At 38.3% G+C, this 20,069-nt stretch overlaps 2 protein-coding genes across 2 annotated transcripts in view; one reads left to right on the plus strand and one right to left on the minus strand.

Moving 5' to 3' along the window:
• The window catches only part of LOC108263413 (inositol polyphosphate-5-phosphatase A), a 176,130-nt gene extending 162,301 nt beyond the window's left edge, over positions 1-13,829 (plus strand). Inside the window, exons 13-16 of the mRNA XM_017464167.3 lie at positions 5,213-5,324; positions 10,158-10,226; positions 11,571-11,655; positions 11,829-13,829. Of these exons, the coding sequence (XP_017319656.1) occupies positions 5,213-5,324; positions 10,158-10,226; positions 11,571-11,651 (262 nt within the window). The 3' untranslated portion in view covers positions 11,652-11,655; positions 11,829-13,829. The remainder of the gene's footprint in view (positions 1-5,212; positions 5,325-10,157; positions 10,227-11,570; positions 11,656-11,828) is intronic.
• A 2,086-nt stretch (positions 13,830-15,915) lies between these two features.
• On the minus strand, positions 15,916-18,680 carry nkx6.2 (NK6 homeobox 2). Its single transcript, XM_017464168.3, has 3 exons — positions 17,927-18,680; positions 17,222-17,394; positions 15,916-16,677 (listed from the first exon to the last, which is right to left on the minus strand). Exons 1-3 carry the CDS (start codon positions 18,339-18,341, stop codon positions 16,429-16,431), a joined length of 837 nt encoding a protein of 278 aa, XP_017319657.1. The 5' UTR covers positions 18,342-18,680; the 3' UTR covers positions 15,916-16,428.
• Positions 18,681-20,069: the final 1,389 nt, after the last annotated feature.

Consider the following 20,069-nt stretch of genomic DNA (forward strand, 5'->3'; position numbering starts at 1 on the left):
ATTCATAATTGCGTTACATCCCTTGTGTTTACACGTGTGTTCTCTATTGTTTTCTCTTCACTCTTCATTGTTTTCTCCACTGACGACAGCAAACAAACACTACTTTTCAGTGTGAGAGTTTCAGTCTTATTCTGTATCTCTGCCTTTGAGTAGCAGCACTAATAAGTAATAACTAATACCAACCCAAGCACAGCACACAGGTCAGGTGACTTCCATCATTAAATACAGTTTATAACCCCTAACCTTGATTCATTAATAGCTTGTCTCTTATCAGACTGCCTTTTCCTGTCTGTATTAACCAGTTTATATTGCCCTGATTACACACAGTCTGACTCAATGCGCCTTTGTTTGGCTTGTCACTTATTTGTCATAACGTAGAACAAGATCTGATAGGATGTGGAACAGTTTAAAAAAAAAAAATGCCATGGCCACCCACACACACACACACGCATACACGCACCCCCCCCCCACACACACACACATGCACACACTCCTTGTCCCCATGCTGCTCAGACATGCAGGTCTAAGACAGTGACATTAAGAGCAATAATGTCAGGAGTCAGTCAGACATTAAAATCCCCGTCAGAGAGGAATCACTAAGTGCTTCGGGGAGCCGAGGGAAGAAGAGGTCTCATTAGAGCCTGAACCTCAGAGCTGTGTGTGGAATCCCTTTGGATTACACACAGATGTCACTTTAACTCCATACGTTCATGACTTTTACCGACTCCTCAAGGAAGTGTAATCGTAGCTTATCAGACTATTGTTTGCGCTATTGTTTAAATGTTCCTATAGATACTGCTACTGCACACAGCAACCTGTTGCTCAGCATCTTTCTCTTACACACACACACACACACACACACACAGGTGGATGGTTGTTGAGTTTATCGCAGAGGCCCCATTAATTAGCCTAATTAGTCTTGCCATGGGCAATAAGGGCCTGATAGTGGCTGACGGTCTCCGGTTCGCACGCCCAGGCCAACCGTTTACTCTGGCAGATACGTTTGTGTGTGCTAATCACCCACATCCATCACCTCGCCCTACTGCACTGAACCGCTGTTTGCTGTTGCATTAGAGCAGTGTAATCTAGATCAGCTCAATCTGAATGAACATGCACGGGTGTGTGTGTATGAGAGAGAGAGAGAAAACAAGAACCTAGAGGGTCGCTTACATGTGTGGACATTTAAACACAATCCCTCTCATAAAGTGCTGATAAAGGAGTGTATGAACATGGATTATGTGATTAATTTAAATGCATGTTGATAGTGAAACTCAATGAATATACAGATGTATACATTTATGTATTTATTTGTTGGATTTTCTAAACAAAAACAAAAAAAACCTTTATACAGGTACAGCTCAAAAAATTTGAATATCGTGGAAAAGTTAATTTTCTTCCCGTAATTTCATTTGAAAAATGGAACTTTCATATATTCTAGATTCATTACACATGAACTGAAATATTTCACACTTTTTTTTTTGTTTTGTTTTAATCTTTGATGATTACAGCTTACAGCTCATGGAAATCAAAACTCCAGTATCTCAAAATATTAGAATAAAGAATTTATAATACAGAAATGCCCTAGTGTCAGGCCACTCCTGAACCAGAGACACCATCTGAAGCATCTTACCTCGGCTAAGGAGAAAAAGATTTGGACCGTTGCTCAGTGGTCCAAAGTCCTCTTTTCAGATGAAAGTAAATTTTGCATTTCATTTGGAAATCAAGGTCCCAGAGTCTGGAGGAAGAGTGGAGAGGAACAGAATCCAAGTTGCTTGAAGTCCAGTGTGAAGTTTCCACAGTCAGTGATGATTTGGGGTGCCATGTCATCTGCTGGTGTTGGTCCACTGTGTTTCCTCAAGCCGAGTTTCAATGCAGCAACTACCAGGAGATTTTAGAGCACTTCATGCTTCCAACTGCTGACAAACTTTATGGAGATGCTGATTTCCCTTTCCAGCAGGACTTGGCACCTGCCCACAGTGCCAAAACTACTAGTAACTGGTTTGCTGATCATGGTATTATGTGCTTGATTGGCCAGCCAACTCTCCTGACCTGAACCCCATAGAGACTCTATGAGAGACACCAGACCCAACAATACAGACGAGCTGAAGGCCGCTATCAAAGCATCCTGAGCTTTCAAAACACCTCAGCAGTGCCACAGGCTGATTGCCTCCATGCCACGCCGCATTGATGCAGTAATTCGTGCAAATGGAGCCCTGACAGAGTACTGAGTGTATAAATGAACATACTTTTCAGAAGGTCGACATTTCTGTATTATAAATTCTTTATTCTAATATTTTGAGATACTGGATTTTTGGTTTCCATGAACTGTAAGCTATAATCAAGATTAAAACAAACAAAAAAAGGCTTGAAATACTTCACTTTATGTGTAATGAATCTAAAATATATGAAAGTTCGACTTTTTGAATTAAATTACAGGGGAAAAATGAACTTTTCCACAATATTCAAATTTTTTGAGATGTACCTGTACAGTTATGTATTTGAAACATTATTTACAAAATTGCGCAACACTGTGGCACACTGGGTAGCTTTGCCACCTCACAGCTCCAGGGTTCCCAGCATGATCATGAGCTCAGGTTACTGTCTTCCGCCCCCGTCCAAAAACATGCCAGGAGATGGATTGGTTCTGCTAAATCGCCCATATGTGTAAATGAGTGTGTGAAAGTGTGTGTATGTGTGTGATAGATTGACGTCCTGTCCCAGATGAATTCTCCCACCTTGCTCCCAATATTAACAGGATAGGCTCAGATCCTGAGCAGAGATCGACTCTGACCAGGATAAAGTGGTTACTGAAGATGAACATATGTATGAATTATTTAGTAAATTCAACAGCTGCATTTAGATTGAGATTTCACATTCTTTGCTCAGTGCACAAAAAGATATTGAACTTTTCATTTGTCCTAATAATCTAAACTATATATTATATAGATATAATTATATAAAATATTTATATCTTAAAAGTGAAAAGTTTTATTAACTTCATTCACTTGATTTATGTGCAATATTTTCTTATTGAGCCACTGTCAGCATAATTGTAATACAGGATAAAAGTATACAGTACACACATACAAATTATACACAGAATAATAAAAGGCACAAAAGTGTGTTATGTGTACTTTAGTTTTAAAATCCCTGTGAACCCAAAACAGACTTGTCTTTATTCTTGAAAGATTGAATAGACTTTAAACTTTCTTACTTTCTTATAAATTTAAAGGAAGTATTATCAAATTAACGTTTAGATATGTTTTGTTGTGGTGATGTTCTATATCTGCTGATTCACCTCTCTGCTTTAGTCTAACATTCCCATCATGCTTTTCAGTTCTCTAGCCATTGCTGCTTGGTCAGCCTCAGTGATTGGTCCTGATACTTCCTGTTTCGGTTGTGTGGTCCATCCTGAAGAAAGGATTGCACTGTGGTCACTTTGAAGCCCCCCACGCTACCCGCCCAAATTCCCACACTCTGCATCTCTATCCCTTTTTATCCTCCTTTCCCCTCTCTCTATCCTCCTGTATCATGCACTCTGTCTTTCTTCCTCAGCTCTTTCATCTAGGGAATCATCTCTTTAGCACCTCTTTAACATACCAAAACACTCCTTCATTTCCACATGTTTAAAGCGCCATCAATGCTAATTTTGCCCGGGCCCTGTGCAAAGCCCCCCAACCAGCTCGTGTTTGGCCACCCGGTCAGGGGGCTGTGTGTTAGCCGGATGTGCGTTAAGCAGTTCTGCCCGCCTCTGCCCCCTGACCCTCTCGAGTTTGCCATCACCATGGAGCTGACCGGAGCGATGGAGTGCTAAGTGGCAGCTGTGGAGGACCCGGGCAGCATGGGATGAGCTGTTGCCAGGTCTCTGTTTACTGAGCCAGTTCTCCTTAGTTAAATGAGGGGATTCATCATAGCAGCCTGTGTGATATCGTGTGTCTTTTCTAGTCAGTTGGCCTAAGCAAGTGACTGTGTCCTAGCAGCTGGACTGCTGGAGCATTGGTCAGTGAAATTTTGATTCGGTTCATTCATTTTAATACACTCTGTTTATTGGGCTATGGTTAAAGGCAATCACGTATACACACACACTTTCAATTTCTATGGAGTTACATTTAAACAGGAAATTGGCACCTATGAACTACAGGAGTGATCAGTGAACCTGCATCAGGAGCTATTCAACATGTTAAGTGTACAATCTGTACAGTTGCTTGTCCCATGAATGCACTGTTTATTGCCTTCCTTTTTTGACTCACGTCATCCATACAGCAGTTTTGCTGGTCTCCTTCCTTCACTGCCACTTGCACATTTTTTCCTGCACCTGATTTTCTTATCTCTTGGAATCGTTTGTGGGAATTTCTAATTTACAGCAAGTATTGCCAAAATGTGATGCAGCTAATGGCGCAATGCAATGTTATGATGCAAATAGTGAAACAACAAGGTGTCCACAAGTCATTGAAAGCAAAAGGATAAGAAAGCAATAAATCCGTTTTTCTGGAAATAAAGACATTAAATGACTTTTACATATCATGAACCACAGACGGCTTAAATATTTAATGCTTTAATAATTTAAGCAATATGGCATGACAAGAGTTGCTGTTATTGTTTTAAGCATTCAAATGATCTCAGATAGTATTGCTACTAAATGAAGATACCCTGAACAAGTATCAGTAATGGAAGCATATGACCACAAATAACTATCATGTGAACTACATGCCAAACATTACAGACTTGCCTCAAAATAGATTCTTTTTATATCAGTATATAAGTATTTCTGAAAATATTCCAATATAATTCACATCAAGGTATTTTACATTTGAAATATCTGTCACTACAGTTTACAGCTTAGTGCAGTTTGCATTTATTATTGTAGATCACGTATGGAAGCCTATTTAATCTTATTTGACAATCCATGGTTTGAGGCAAGTGGCTGATCATAGGTTTCACTTACTTTGTAGACACCAAAAGTGTTACCTAATTGACTGCATTCAAGGAACATTGTGCTTCCCGACTATACCTTTAAGTTAAAACCTCTTTCTGTTTTGTTTTCACTCCTTTTTAAGCTGATATTTTTTTTATGTCAGTGTTTAATGTCTGATGCGTTTCTTTTATACACTTGTTATTTGAAGATGATCTGCAGTATCTAAAATTCATGACATGACCAGTGCATTGTGGATTCAAAGTTCTGTATACAATCCTGTCATGTGTGTGTCTCTAGCTACCCGTACAGTGAGGACAGCAGTCAGGGGAAGCAGTACATGAATACGCGATGCCCAGCCTGGTGTGACCGCATCCTCATGTCTTCTTCTGCCAAAGACCTGGTTGTAAAGGTCAGTCCAGCCTAAATTAAATCCTCATTCACTCAGTTATACCATGCATAAACCACAGAACATATGAAAAATTAAACCACATCACATAATTTTGTAAAGATAGATGGTTAGGTTGGTTAACACAAATCCTCAAATTAATATAATGCAGTGTTGTTGGTTTTTTTTTTTTTTTTGAGAGTTTAAAGACAAGCGGTTTAGTGTGACCACTTATTGTCCTTGTCTCTACTCATTCTAGCTCTGTATCCATCAACTTTCCCACATTTCTCTCTCTAGTTTCTACATCTCTCACCGGTAGTTTTATGTTGTGCCAGGGTCACAGATGGAGCGGGTGCTGAATATGTAAACTTTCATCTGCCATGCAAAGCTCATTGTCCACACTGGCAGAATATACAGGCCTGCTCTCATATAGTGCCAGGCACACGTGTCTGCTTTATAAAGCTTCATAAGTCTCCATCGAGCTGGGCAGATCTCTGTTACTCTGGCTGCTCTCTCTGAGTCAACTTGCAGGCAGCCAGGCCAAAAGCTGCTCTCTGTCCTTCTCTCTCTGGCTTGGTTTAGACTTGGCATTAACATCCATCACACATGATCTGCTCACAAGTGTACTTTGAGATGGAAGGCCATTCACACCTGTTATTGCCATGCACCACAAATGCGTCTTTAGGGACCTCTAATAATAATTTTTCATAACTAGATGGATTGCCAGATCTGCCAAAAGCAACCCAATATCACTTTAACGAAAAAGTAGCCCCTATAAACTCAAGCTAATTGTTTATATTTAGCAGTAGAACAGTGTTTTCTAATTAAATTACTGGACACTTAGATTGTTTGATAAAACTACTTTACTCATATTGTGTGGTTAAATGAAAATTCTGTCTGATAGCTGCATATACACTGCCAAACTCAAAACATGTCCCTTTCAAACCCTATAAATGACAAGTATTTTAAAGTCAAACATCAAGACCATCATAAAATGAGTTGTATTATTCAAAAGTAACATCATACAGTATTTCTTAATGAAGTAGTAATAAAGATGTCATTTCCTTAAGCATTTCTTTCACAAGTGTATAAAATTGTCTCGTATTATTTCATATATTGTCATAAATAAATAGATGACACTTCTCATGGCCAATAGTGCAGGTTTTAAATATATTGATTTAACCAATGTAGGCTAAACAACCAGGTGTTAGACTAGAAAATCAACCCAGGCATACAACTCATGAACACATGTTCCAGTCCACCTCTACAAGTGGTGTGAGTGATTGGATCACGGGCGCCATCTGACCCCATTCAGACCTGTACTTACTGCTGTCCACTTGTGATCCGATCACATGAGACAGATGTTCCTACTGTACCAAGTCTGAATGGAGTCTCTGTCATTCCATCTTTCACTCTGTTTGCTTTTTTTTGTCTTGATCTCAAGCATTTCTAACAGATGTGGGGGCAAAAGAGCAGCATTGCCACTGATGTTTGGTAGAAGTCTATTAGTTTTAGTCATTTTAGTTTGTCAGTTCCCTCGGAATAGCTATCTCTCCCCATCACACAACTACCAACCAGGGTATTGTTTCATTAGACTAATTATTTCTGTTCAAATGAAATCATTTTCTTACAGTTAAATTCTGTTCGAAACTTACCCAAAGATCATCACACACACAAATCGCCAAGAAATGCCAAATGTCATATTCACTTAACTATTGGATCCGTTTTTACATTCTCTAATTTTACTCTATAAGTTTATGTTGTGTATTTACAGTTACAGTTTTTTTTTTGTTTTTTTTTTTATATTTTGTTTATTATTTATTTACAGCCTCTGCTGGTTATCACTTTGGGTTATTTTGTCCTATTCACTCAGATTTATGACAAAGTATGGAATAATACAATACCGTTTTAGGACCTTGGGGAAAGAACAGTTTAAGAAAACCGGTTTTAATAACACTTCTTAAAAATGTGTTGCGTGATGTTACTTTGTTAATATGACAGTACATTTAGCCATGATAATGATGGACATCATGAGCAGTGGAAAGGATTTTGGAGGGAGGGGCATATTAGGCTGGCTTTTGGCCTAATTCTTTTTTTTCCCCACATACAAAATATGAAACCCTTTACAGAAAAACACGTGCGAAGCACCAGCTAGTTAACACCACATTTTGTTTTCTTAATAGTTCTTAACTCACATACTTCATTAGTAGTTCATTTAGATATCCTTTATTAGATGGCATAAGCTTATGGCGTGTTGAGTCTTTCCCTTATGTCTATTTTCTTTTTTCTCTAGCTCTGTCACTCTTTCTTTCTTTCTCTGTAGTTCTCCATTTCTTAATTTCTCCTTAATTTCATCCTCTCTCTCTTTCTCACTCACACCCTTTCCCTATGTATCTCTCTCCATCTCCCTCCCTCTCTCGAAGGCAGAAGTGGTACAGATTGTTGAGACATGGACCCGTAAACAGAGCTGTGCGCAGCGTCATCGATCATGCTGTGCTCCGTTAGCTCTGTGCCGTGTTATTTTCTGCTTGCCGAGCCCTAACACGCTGAAGGTTTGCCTGCAGCGGCGGGTTGAGGAGCTTCCGCACGCTGCACCATAATGAAGGCTCGGTGAAGCGTGCGCATCGCCGCAGACCTGGCCCCTACCGTAATTTGTTTATCTGTCTAAAGATTACGCAGCCCGAAAATCCACAATTTTATGCTGCCTTTGTAAATTATCAAGTATCTTTTTGATGAATGTATCTGTGCCGCTAGTAGCAAAACCCCCTAGCGCACAAATGGGAATGTTGAAGCGTAGCCTGAGATGGAAAGGTAGCATTAGTGTATCTGCGTTTGGGATGTGTGTGTTTGTGTTATCAGATTGTAGTGCAATGATGGCCTCTATGCTCCTGTATTATTGGTTTGAAGTTCATTCAGAATGAATTTTGTGCTTCGAAAGCCCTCAAGTTTTTCTGTTTGAGCATATCTCAGCATTCCCAGATTACAGGTCAACTGTAATGTTCAGAGTTTGAGAGTGTGTATTCAAAAAGCTTTTAGTTCAGGTTGAAAAATGCAATATAGACTATACAAGCTTCCTGATATTTGATTGTATAGAACTGTCAGAGAAAGATTAAGATTATATTTTTTTCTATTCAAAATATCAATTTTCTTTTTAGTTGTGGTGATGCATTCTGAGCTTAGGATAGAATTTTTTATTTTAAAAAAATATATATTTTTACATTTTGTGGAATCCATGTCATGAAGAATTGAGGCTGTTTTGAGAGCAAAGGGAGGCCCTACCCAGTATAGTGTTCCTAATAAAGTGCTCAGTGAGTGTAAATACATAAGTATTCATACAGCATGCTCCATTCCTCAGAATTTCTATTAGATTAAAATTTTCTTCTTAAATTACTTTTTGCTTAACTTGGTCACAATTAATGATATGGCTTCACTGCATCTAAATGTTACCAGCTGTTTATTGGAAACCACCAACTAATTAAAATATGCATGAAATAAAGAAAACTGAAAATCAAGTGCACTGCAAATATATGTATATATATTTTATTAGTACCTAAGTAGCAGCGGATGAAAACATTGGATTGGATGAAACATTTTGGTGGTAGAAATGTTGATGTATTCCCAGTTACTATCACATATACGTTCTATGTTCAGTCATGGATTTTTTTTAAAAATTATATTTAGGCAAGCAAACGTTTGATCCTCTTTGAAACAGTGCCTATTAATAAAGGTGATACACTCTATCAAATGACACATAAAACTGACATTTTGACATTTGACAATTTCACATTTTAAATTAACAAACAAAACAGATCAGTCACATGGAATAAGTAAGTTTATCACACCTTCAAATCCATGAAATTTGATGTTCAAGAATGGGTGCCAGTGATTAGAACCTGCTTAGGGAGGTCTTATTTATACCCCACTCATATCTAGTGTCTGATTTTCGCTTTGTTAGACCAAGATCTAAAGAGTTCTGTAAGGCCTTCACAAAAAAAATTGTGGATGTCTCTAAGTCTGGCAAGGGATTTAAAAAGATCTCAAAATTATTTGAAATACGTCATTCCACTGTAAGGAAAATAATCTACAAATGGCGCAGATTTCAAACGACTGCCAATTTGTCCAGGACTGGCCGTCCCAGCAAATTCATTGCATGGAAGAGTGGTCACAAATTCCAGCAAGCCTGGTGGACAATTATACAAAAAACGCGTACAAGAAGTTATTTCTGCTAAAGGAGGTAATACTAGCTTCTGAAGCCAAGGGTGTACTTACTACTTTCACAGAAAGATATCACATCTGTTAATATTTCTTTAGAATCAATAATTGAAAAAGCTAAAAAAAAAAAAAAAAAGCCAACAATTTCCATGGGGTGTACTTATTTTTTCAGATGACTATATATGATCTCTAGTTACAGTGACTGAGAATTCTTCAAAGGGCAACATCTACTAAATCTTAAATGAAATGTGATCTGTGAACACATACAATATATACAATAATTAAATAAATATATAATGATATATATAATAAAAATGAAATAAAATATTTGTACATTTTTATTCCATCAAAAACAGAAAATTTCTGATGAAATTTGACTTATGTATGGTTCATGTGTTAATGTGTGTGCATTTATGTTTTTTTGCAAGTAGTTCAAAATGGAAAATTGAAAAATAAGTTCATTTTAATGTTTTGTATTTTGTGTACCACTTTAGCTAATATACTTCACAATATCCCAAGCTAATTTGGAATTTATTTGGGTAATATATCCAACATGTTTGTGCTCATATGACAAAAGGCACTGTTTATGCACTTGTGCACTGTTTTACTTAATTTTTTGTGCTTGTTTTTACTTATTGTTCACAGCCAGAGACTGAGGAGAAGGCAATAACATATGATAATATAGGGCCCAATGTCTGTATGGGGGACCACAAGGTATGTAACCCTGTCTTTGTGATGCATCTCCTACTCTGAATCTGACTGTGTTGTGTCTGACTGTGAGTTTGTCTGGAGGTCTGTCACTCACAAGTGAGCTGAGAGCTAGTGTGCCTGACTCAGACTCTTTTTGCCTCTCTGATCGTCTGTGTGCATGACTGGGAGTCTGTCTGTGTGGGAGGGAGATTGTCTGCCTGACTGGGAGGGAATCTGTGATCCTCACTGGGAGTCTGTGTGCCTGACTAGGGTTAGGAGTCTGTGTGCCTGCCTAACTGACTAGGGGAGGGAGTCTGTGTGCCTGACTAGGGGGAGGGAGTCTGTGTGCCTGACTGGGGGGAGGAGTCTGTGTGCCTGACTAGGGGAAGAGAGTCTGTGCGTCTGACTAGGGGAAGAGAGTCTGTGCGCCTGACTAGGGAGAGGAGTCTGTGTGCCTGACTAGGGGGAGGAGTCTGTGTGCCTGACTAGGGGAAGAGAGTCTGTGCGCCTGACTAGGGGGAGGAGTCTGTGTGCCTGACTGGGGGAGGATTCTGTGTGCCTGCCTGACTGACTAGGGGAGGGAGTCTGTGCACCTGACTAGGGGAAGAGAGCCTGTGCACCTGACTATGGAGAGGAGTCTGTGTGCCTGACTAGGGGGAGGAGTCTGTGCACCTGTGACTGCAAGTTTGACTGAGAATATATGGCTGGGATTGTGTGTCCACGAGTCTCTGTAAGAGTCTGCAAGTCTTGACTGTGAATGGCTGAATTTCTGTATTTTATTTGTCTTATAACAAATTTACATTGAGTTTGCCAGTTTAGCTTAACATTTTTGCTTCCTAAAAAAAGAAAGGAGGAAAACAAATGGTAAGCAGAAACAGTTTACAGAAAAGATTCATCTCCATCTATGCTTGATTAACCTCATTATGTCATCCTGATGATAAAGCCTGAATTATCCTCGCCTCCTAAACATCCGTCATTTTTATCTTATCAACCAAAGACATCAGAAAGTTTTTCTACATGCTGACATTAACATAGTGTTGCACATAATGACACTTTAAGGTGGTAAAATGTTGATATTCATGGGAAATCATTTGACCAACTCTTAATATGACACCAAATTGTGCATGGAGACCGTGAGAGCTCTCTGTGTGCTGAACATTTGTGTTGTATGTATGTGTGAGATACAATCAGGTCAATAGGAGAAATTTTGCATGAGCCACACAGCCATCAACAGCACAGTCACCTCTGCTTTAGATATAGGGAAAGGCTAAAAGTATCCCATGTCATACATGGAAGAGTCAAAACTGACTAAGCTGTTACTGATTCCTTTTTTTTTTCTTTCCTTTTTTGTGTGTCTATGTTTTGCAGCCTGTTTTCCTGTCCTTTCGATTAACCACAGGGGCAGGTAAACCTAATGCAAATAAGCACAAGTGTTGTGTCATGCAGTGATGTGGTAAATATTTTTTCTTTCATTATTTTTTGTTTTCTCATTTTTTTTTTAATCACGTCATAATATTAGAGTTTAAGCAGTTTGTAATGACCATGTGTGACTTCTTATTCTGTGTGTGTGTGCGCGCATGTGTGCGTGTATGTGTGTGTGTGCGTGTGTGTGTTTTAATTGGCTAGATATATGCTGCCAAAGAATGGAGGGGATTTCACCACAAGCGACCCTGTGAGAAACTCTGAGACAGCTGGACACACACACACACACACACACACACACACACACACACACACACACACACACACACTCTCTCTCTCTCACACACACACCCACAGAAAACCCTGATAAGACTTTTCAGCAGGACTGACCAGTCGTAGTGAAACAAGTGCAAGCCAGCACACCGATAGAAATGGCAGCATGTGCCCAAGAGAGATTTAAGATTCAAGAACACACACTGAACGTCAAACACACACACACAGCTCATGCCGCTCTCTTCTCTCGTTGGACACTTTTCCTGCAACCTTTTCCCAGAACACCATCACAGCAACAAACAACATAAAAGGACAACCCTTATATGACATAACCTTGTTGCCAAAACTCTAATAGAAAATCAGAAGTACTACATATTTTAAAGACAATACTTGCGACTTTTAGATATGCCTCTACATTATAGAAGATATCTTGTGTAAGATGTTTTAAGAAGTGCAATGCAAAAAAAAAAAATGTTGTATATGTATAGTGTTAGGTTTATTTGTACATTGGATTATTATATAGTGGTGTTGATGTTTTTAGTGCTGTTTTCTTTCTCTTGTGGCAAGCTTGTGCGGTGTCTGTTGGATTAGGTTAGCTTTTTTTTTTTAATTTGTTTTTAAGTTCATTTCAAAAATTGACTAGTTTACTTTATTTCCTTTCCTTTCTTTCCTTATGCTCTTTTGATTTGTCGTTGCTGACTCGTGTGCCCAGCACACACTGCCACGTCTGACATCCAACAAGTCTCATTTTATATACTGTACATTTTAAAGAGATAATTTATTATTCTTACCAAAATGATTACACTGAGGTATGGATAGAAACCTGCCGCTTGTCAGCTGAACCATTCGAATAGTTAGTTATATATTAAAACACACACGCCATCTGAAGTGCAACTTTTTTGCATATGATTTTCACGTAGCCTATCTGAGCTATTCTAACCAGTGTCATAGGCCATGCAAGTAGCTATATAAGATATTGCTTCATATAGCAGTCTCACTTGGTTATTGCATTATTATTCTTATCCTAACTTATTTCTGTGTAATAATATGGTTCTGAATGTGATATTTTAGATAGGCTTGGGTAGCTTTAAAAAAAAAAAAAAAAGTAAACTTTTTGTTCATTTGTTTAAGTTTTTTTCTTTTGTTACTGCGTCATGGTGCCAAGTATATTGTACACAGCAGACAGGTGTGCGTTAAGAGTTTGTGCAGTCGATAGGAGGAAACCCGGCGCTTTTCAGGGCCACGCTGTAAACCGGGTACTAGTGGTATGAACAGTGTGCCAAAACACCACGCCACATTATATTGAGACACACTTTAGTGTGGTGTAGTATGCGGTTTGGGACGTGGCCTATTTCACCTTTAATACGCTCGCGCCGCTCGTTAGAGCTTTAAAATGGCGATTAGCAGTCGGCCGACATTTCCTCATATCGATTTTAATTTAGTACACTACATAGTTCACAGCCCGTATGAAGCAGCTAGTTTGATATTTGGATTTCTTTATTATTTTATATTTTATTTCCTCATTTAAATCACCGTAAGTGAGAATGAATTTGCAGCCAAAATTCATGTCGTCTTAAGAGTAGTTTCCCAAACTGGCAACGCCTACTAAATAGTGTCAAAAGAATGTGCTAACTATAATGTGAAATAGCCCACTACTTTTGACATTGCAGGCCTGTTTGTTGCATTAATGTGAGGTTTTTGGGAGAAAATAAGGCGTCACAGAGACGACACGAATGTATTTTGTTAGCCAAAATTTCCGACGTACTGTTTAGTAGTAGCCTGCTATTTAGTACGGTAGTATGCCATTTTGGACACTGCTCCCCTTGCCGCCGGTCACGTGATGCGGTATGTTCCCTCTGTAATAGCAGATAGAAATTAAACTCCATGGGTGGCCTGGCCTCTTCAAGCAATAAAACCATTAGAACTGAACAACTGAGTGTTTGTCATTACTGCTACACATTTATAATAAGGCAATACACTACAAGTAGAAACTATATTTTGGTAACTTGTTTTATATACTTTTTGGGTAAATTGCGTATATAGCACGCCGCCTTTTAAACTAGTGTGTAAATTATGAGAACTCAGCACGTTATATTGAACACAGCAGCTTTGATGACGACCTTAGCTCCACCCACTTTGCACAATCCCGATGTGTCATATATCCCGGAAATGATTGTTTCCTAAATGTCAGTGTCGGTGTCATGGTGATAGAGCTACATGTCAGTTTCCTTTGGAAAACTTATGAACCAAACTTGCTCAAGTGGAAACACGTGAGAGCAAACGGTATTGTACAAATCATTTTCCTCAAAAAGAAATCTCAGTGGCTTGATGATCTGCATTTATGATTTGATGTTCATTATATTTTAATGTTCATTCCTATTCGTGTTTAGAGGCATATTACAAAGGAATTTACCAAAATGTTACGTTAGATTTTTATACTTTAAAATGATAACCCAAAAAAAAAAAAAAAGTTTCGTTTTATAACAAGCTGTGGTGTTTTCTTGGTTGAACAAAAATAAACTTTACAGAAACGAACTGTTCTGCAGTCCTAAAAGTAGCCTATTTTACTTGAGTGTCTTTATAGTGAAGTGAACATTTTAATTCTAACAAAATTTCAATCACTAGGTTTTTGGTTTTATTAAATGTGCAAATTCACACACATTTAATTTGATTGAAGTCTCATTTGCATAAATATATTTTTTAAGTTGTAGCCTAATATTTAAATAATAATAATAATAATAACAATAATAATACTTGCAGGCCATAATATCAGCAATCACTTGGGGAACACTGTGATATCTATTGATTAAAATAAATAAATAAATCTATTCACCTGTACAGTCTTTCGTAATTTTAACTGCGTTAAATTAAAATGGTGGTTCAGATTATTAGTCATTTTTATTAGTAAGTGCTCCGGAAACACATCATCCTGACCCCTGTTACATAATCTGTTCAAACAATTCGAATTACCTCGCAAACTGAAACCACAAAAATACTATAAAGAGCTTATAAAGAGGGTTTTTTTTCGGTATTGAATACACAACTAACAAGCCTCTGTTGACTTTAGCCGTTGCTAAATATATGTGATTTACATTTATTTACAAAGTTGTCAGAGCTGAAACAAACCGCCATGCATTGTTGTCACTTCGTGTGGGAGTCGTGCATATCATTTGTTCGTTGGATTTACGATGCATTGTGGGTAATAATATGATGGTTAAAAACATCCAGGGAATATAAATTGTCCACTGGGAATTCAGACACTACAAAATGGCTGCATCTCAAATAGTGCAATAAAATTCAGACTCTGAATTCTTTGTCCTGAAGACAAATGTTGTCCTGAAGACAATGTTCACTGTGTGCATAATAAGTTTGTTCCAATAAATTAGTCATGATCTTTTTTGCAAATTATTCCATTCTCGTTGGAGTTTAGCGTCCTGAGCGAATTTTACCACCAAAAAAAAAAAATCAAATCTGTATAGCCTATTTAATTAGGATATCATTTATAGAGATTAAATCCTTCTCATTAAGATTAAAGTGCGGGTTCAGTTGCACTGAGTCTACAGACTATATCTATATCTGTAGCCAGACGTTTATGAAGCAGGTTGTAGGTTGCCTATTTAAATGATCCATGGGGGGAAAAGCATTTATCTTTATCTTCAACTTACTTCTGTAAATTAAACTGTTTCCTGCGTATCATCTGTTACACAGTAATGTACTTATTAATGTACACTGCTTATCACTTCTCAGAGTGGAAATAAAACTAACAGGCTTAATTCCAGTCAGTTCAGCAATAACTGTCTAAAGCCATTGATAAAGTCATATACTGCACGGTTTGTTTTTATTAATCAGTTGTTCTAGCTGATAATTTGTTTGAAAGCAAGACACCAAAAAGTTTAATGACTTTGAGTGTTTGTCAGTCTCAGCTACTGTTCTTTATAAAAAGCATAAATTAGGCAAACTACTAGCTTAATCGTGCTAACATTTGAAGACATAACGAAATGAAATCTATTGAGACATATTTAAAACATAAGCTTGTTAAATAATTTATTGATAATACAAAGGTTTTCTTACTTCAGCACGGAAGCAATAATATTCTCTTAATTCAGCATTTAACCCTCCAGTCCATCTGGATCTGTTTTTACAGAGGTAGCCCTAAAACTTAGAGTCCTTTTTAAATGAAAAGAGCCGGCCGGAGAGGATACGGTTAAAACTGTTAGAACAAATCCTATTTACATGAACATTTACAGCCGGTGGACTTGTACTCGGAGTAAGACTTCTCCAAGTCGGAGAAGAAGTAGTGATAGACTTGGTTATTCGGCGACAGGAAGAGAAATGAGGTTTCTGCCACAGGAGATGAGTGCACATTGGCCATGTCCTTTTGGGCGGCTTCATAACATAATTTACTCGGTAGAAAATATATACATCTGAGTTCCTCTTGCGGCAGCAGTGGGAGGCTCTGAGCCCCCCTGTGTACCCTGCTTTAAGTTTGTGAACGTTCCTCAGCTTTTGGAGAAACAGTCTGTGCTCAGCATCACAACGTGTCCGAGCTGCTGCTGCTCGGGCTCATGAGCGACAGGCTGGCAGACTTGTGCTTTTTCAGCAGTCTCGTAATTTTTTCGTCGTCTGAGTTGGGGTCCAGCGGCTTGTTGTACTCGTCGTCGTCCTCGTTGTCCGAGCTTTCCTTCATCTTCTCCGTTTCCGAGTCGTGTTTCTTTTTGGCGGTGGCCATTTCCGCTGCGTGCTTCTTACGCCACTTGGTTCTCCGGTTCTGAAACCAGACCTGTTGATGAAGAGACATTAATACATTACAAGATCATTTGCAGGGAGAGTTGGAGAGTATTTGCTGGGTCCTGAAACTTCAAAGACTTTTATACGCAAGAATACATGTTAAGAAATGTATAGGACCGAGTTGAATTAGTAACGCCCAATCACAATTAGTTTGATTGTTATGTTGTTGTAAATGCTAAACCTTTATTTACATGCATTATATTCATCACTGCAACTCAACACCAATAATAATAATAATAATAATAATAATAATAATAATAATAATAATAATAATAATAATAATAATAACAACAACAACAACAACAACAACAACAACAAACAGTAATAAGAATAATAAACAATAATAATGATAATAATAATAATAATAATAATAATAATACCTTTTGATAGCTATTTTAATATTATAACTTTAATTATTTCGTGCGCAGGCCTATATTTTCTAAAAAACTCGCCCAGACTTAAAATCATATTCGCATGCATTATTTATTTTGAATTTTTAGCTGTAATATTAAACTCCAAATCGGAATTCTACACACCTTGACCTGACTCTCGGTCATTCCCAGTGAGTAGGCCAGGCGTGCTCTTTCCGGCCCGGCCAGGTATTTGGTCTGTTCGAAGGTTTTTTCCAGCGCAAAAATCTGCTGTCCTGAAAAAGTTGGCCTGGAGTGTTTCTTCTTCCCGTCTTTGTCCAACATTATATTTGCTTGTGCTGAAAGAGACAAAATGTTCTGTCTTAGTTAAGTGTGTAAGTTTTGTTTTTAAAGAATGGTAAATTCAGAGGCCTTGGTTTCAATCAGTACTGTCACTAGCCTATAAAGTGGACACGAACTGGTATAATAGGTTACTTACAAGAACAACATAAAACACCACCACATTGTGACTATAAGGTTATATCTCCTATTTATTCTTAACCAAGATGTCTTATAATAACAACAACTATTAAAGTCACAAAATGCTCAGTTAATACCAACAGCTATAAATGTAAACAATTCTACTGCCCTTTTTTTTTTAGGTAAGAATTCTTGAGGAGTTGAAGGGTTGGCATAAATGTATTCTTTACAGTGTTCATTTGTGTCTAAAAAATGAAATTTTGAATGCAATGCATTTCTGTTCAATAAAATAAAACGAACAACAATAACAACGAAATCCTGGTGAAATCGATTTTGCATTAGCAGATTAGACTTTGTGGAAAAAAAACAAACAAAGAAGGTGTGAAAAGATAGCTGAGATAGTTTCCTCACCCTGACAGGGCATTCGCGGCTCCCTCCACGGGGAACTCTGCACCATTCCGGGCCAGAAGATAGGCGCTCTGCCCGGGAGCTCCGCCAGCGGCTTCGGGTAGCGCGATACGGCAGCGGGGTTAAAGTACATCCCGGCGGTGGTGGCCAAGCCGTTTATCCGCGGAAAGCTGGAGAGCAGTTGTCCCGCCGTGGTGATGGGCCGTCCCAGTATATCGCTAATTCCGTGCGGTGTGCCCAGCGGCAGCTGTGAGCTGAGGTTGGTGAATGAAGGAGCCTTGAAGCCCGCGGGATTCTGCAGCGTGTAGGGGAACAGCGAGCTCTTCATCTCGGTCATGTTGTGAAGCGCAGCCAGTGGCGTGCTACTCAACACGAAAGCACTCTGCCTGTTAGCATCCATTTGCCCCACCGCTAACATTTGTGTGCATGAACCACGTAAAAACTAAACAAAATCTTAAAACACTAAACGAAGTGCCAACGGGACACCTGCAACTGCCCACAATGCAACTCCAAGACGAGGCGCTGCTGATCAGTCTAGAAACAAAAGTTTGAAACAAGCGGAACAACAGAAATATCTGCCCGAGTATCGGGCGAGCCCCCGGTCACAAGTGTCTTTAGTTCGGTGAGTGTTATCTGAGCCGCGATCCGCAATCCGTTGCGCGGTCGGAAGTTGGAGATATCACCGCGTTCGATGGCGCGCATTAGCTCGACTCACATCAGTAAATTGACTCTGTGTTATGATGCTCGCGGAGCCGGAGCCGCTGATAACCGCGCCGCCACCTGCACGCGCGTATTTCCCATTGGACAGGGGCTAAGTGAGGGCGCGCTGTGATTGGAGGGCAAACAGCGGGACGCTCCGCGTGCGCGCAACTTGAACAAAGCCGTACTCTATCAAGGTCTTATTGTAGCACTATTAGTGACGCATCATACTGTAGAAAATCATTGTTTCCAGATTTGACAAAAAGACACATTTACTCTATGACCCATTACAGCTGACAATGTAAGTACATTAACCTCTATACGACTGTGCTGTGTGACCATTTTACTGTGCTAATGAATTAAACAAGAGACTGAGTGCATTTTCAGCTACTCTCTCTCTCTCTCTCTCTCTCTCTCTCTCTCTCTCTCTCTCGTTTGCTGGGTTTTTTTCTATTTCTATTTACAAATGTTTAATTGGATACTATAATTTAATTCCAGAAGACAAATAAAAAAAAAAGACCAAATCATTTACACTTTTAACCTCGTGTGTTGTTTACATTATTTCTAACTTGGTTTGAGTCGAATCAAACTGTTTCTTTTTGCTGAAGCTTTTTAAAGGTTGTCCGGGATCAGAACTGATCTACAGCCCAGTCAACGATCAGTAAGTCTAGCTGCTGAGATTTCCTCGGAACATTTCCTTGATTAATTAAGGCTCATTGACACTGATTGTATCTTCTCTTCACAAAACGTAAACATGCGTAAAATCACATTAGCTATGCTATATGGCAGTTAGCTTTATTAGAAACACGAAGTCATTAGCCTCAAGCCATGAAGGCCTACTTATTATTTTAGTGCAACATTTGTTAGAATTTTTTTTGATTGTAGTATGCTTAGTATTTTGCCTAATAATAATAATAATAATAATAATAATAATAAGCTGAGAGTCTATCAAATATAGTACTGGGCATCTAAACAGTAAACAATAACTGCACTATTACTACTACTACTACTACTACTACTAATAATAATAATAATAATAATAATAATAAGCTGAGAGTCTATATCAAATATAGTACTGGGCATCTAAATAGTAAAAAAATAACAGCACTACTACTACTACTACTACTAATAATAATAATAATAACACCATATTAGGCGGAGATATTAAAAAGAGCACATGGGGATTTAAATAGTAATGGCTGATGAGAATGTAGATCATGAATGAAATAGTGGGAAATGGCCATGCATGAGTGTAAAGGTGCAGAAGGTTAACACATTTGGGCCTGGAACGAAAAATATTTGATACTCAAAATAACAATAACAAATGAATTAGATTATTTTAATGTAATGCGTAATCAAATTGATTGTTTTTTTGTTTTGTTTTGTTTTTTTAATTAAAAAAGTGTAGCCTAGAGTTTTAAAAAAAAAAAAAAAAAAAAAGTGTTTT

This window comes from Ictalurus punctatus, chromosome 3 (assembly GCF_001660625.3).
Source record: "Ictalurus punctatus breed USDA103 chromosome 3, Coco_2.0, whole genome shotgun sequence".
In the NCBI taxonomy this organism is placed as follows: domain Eukaryota; kingdom Metazoa; phylum Chordata; class Actinopteri; order Siluriformes; family Ictaluridae; genus Ictalurus; species Ictalurus punctatus.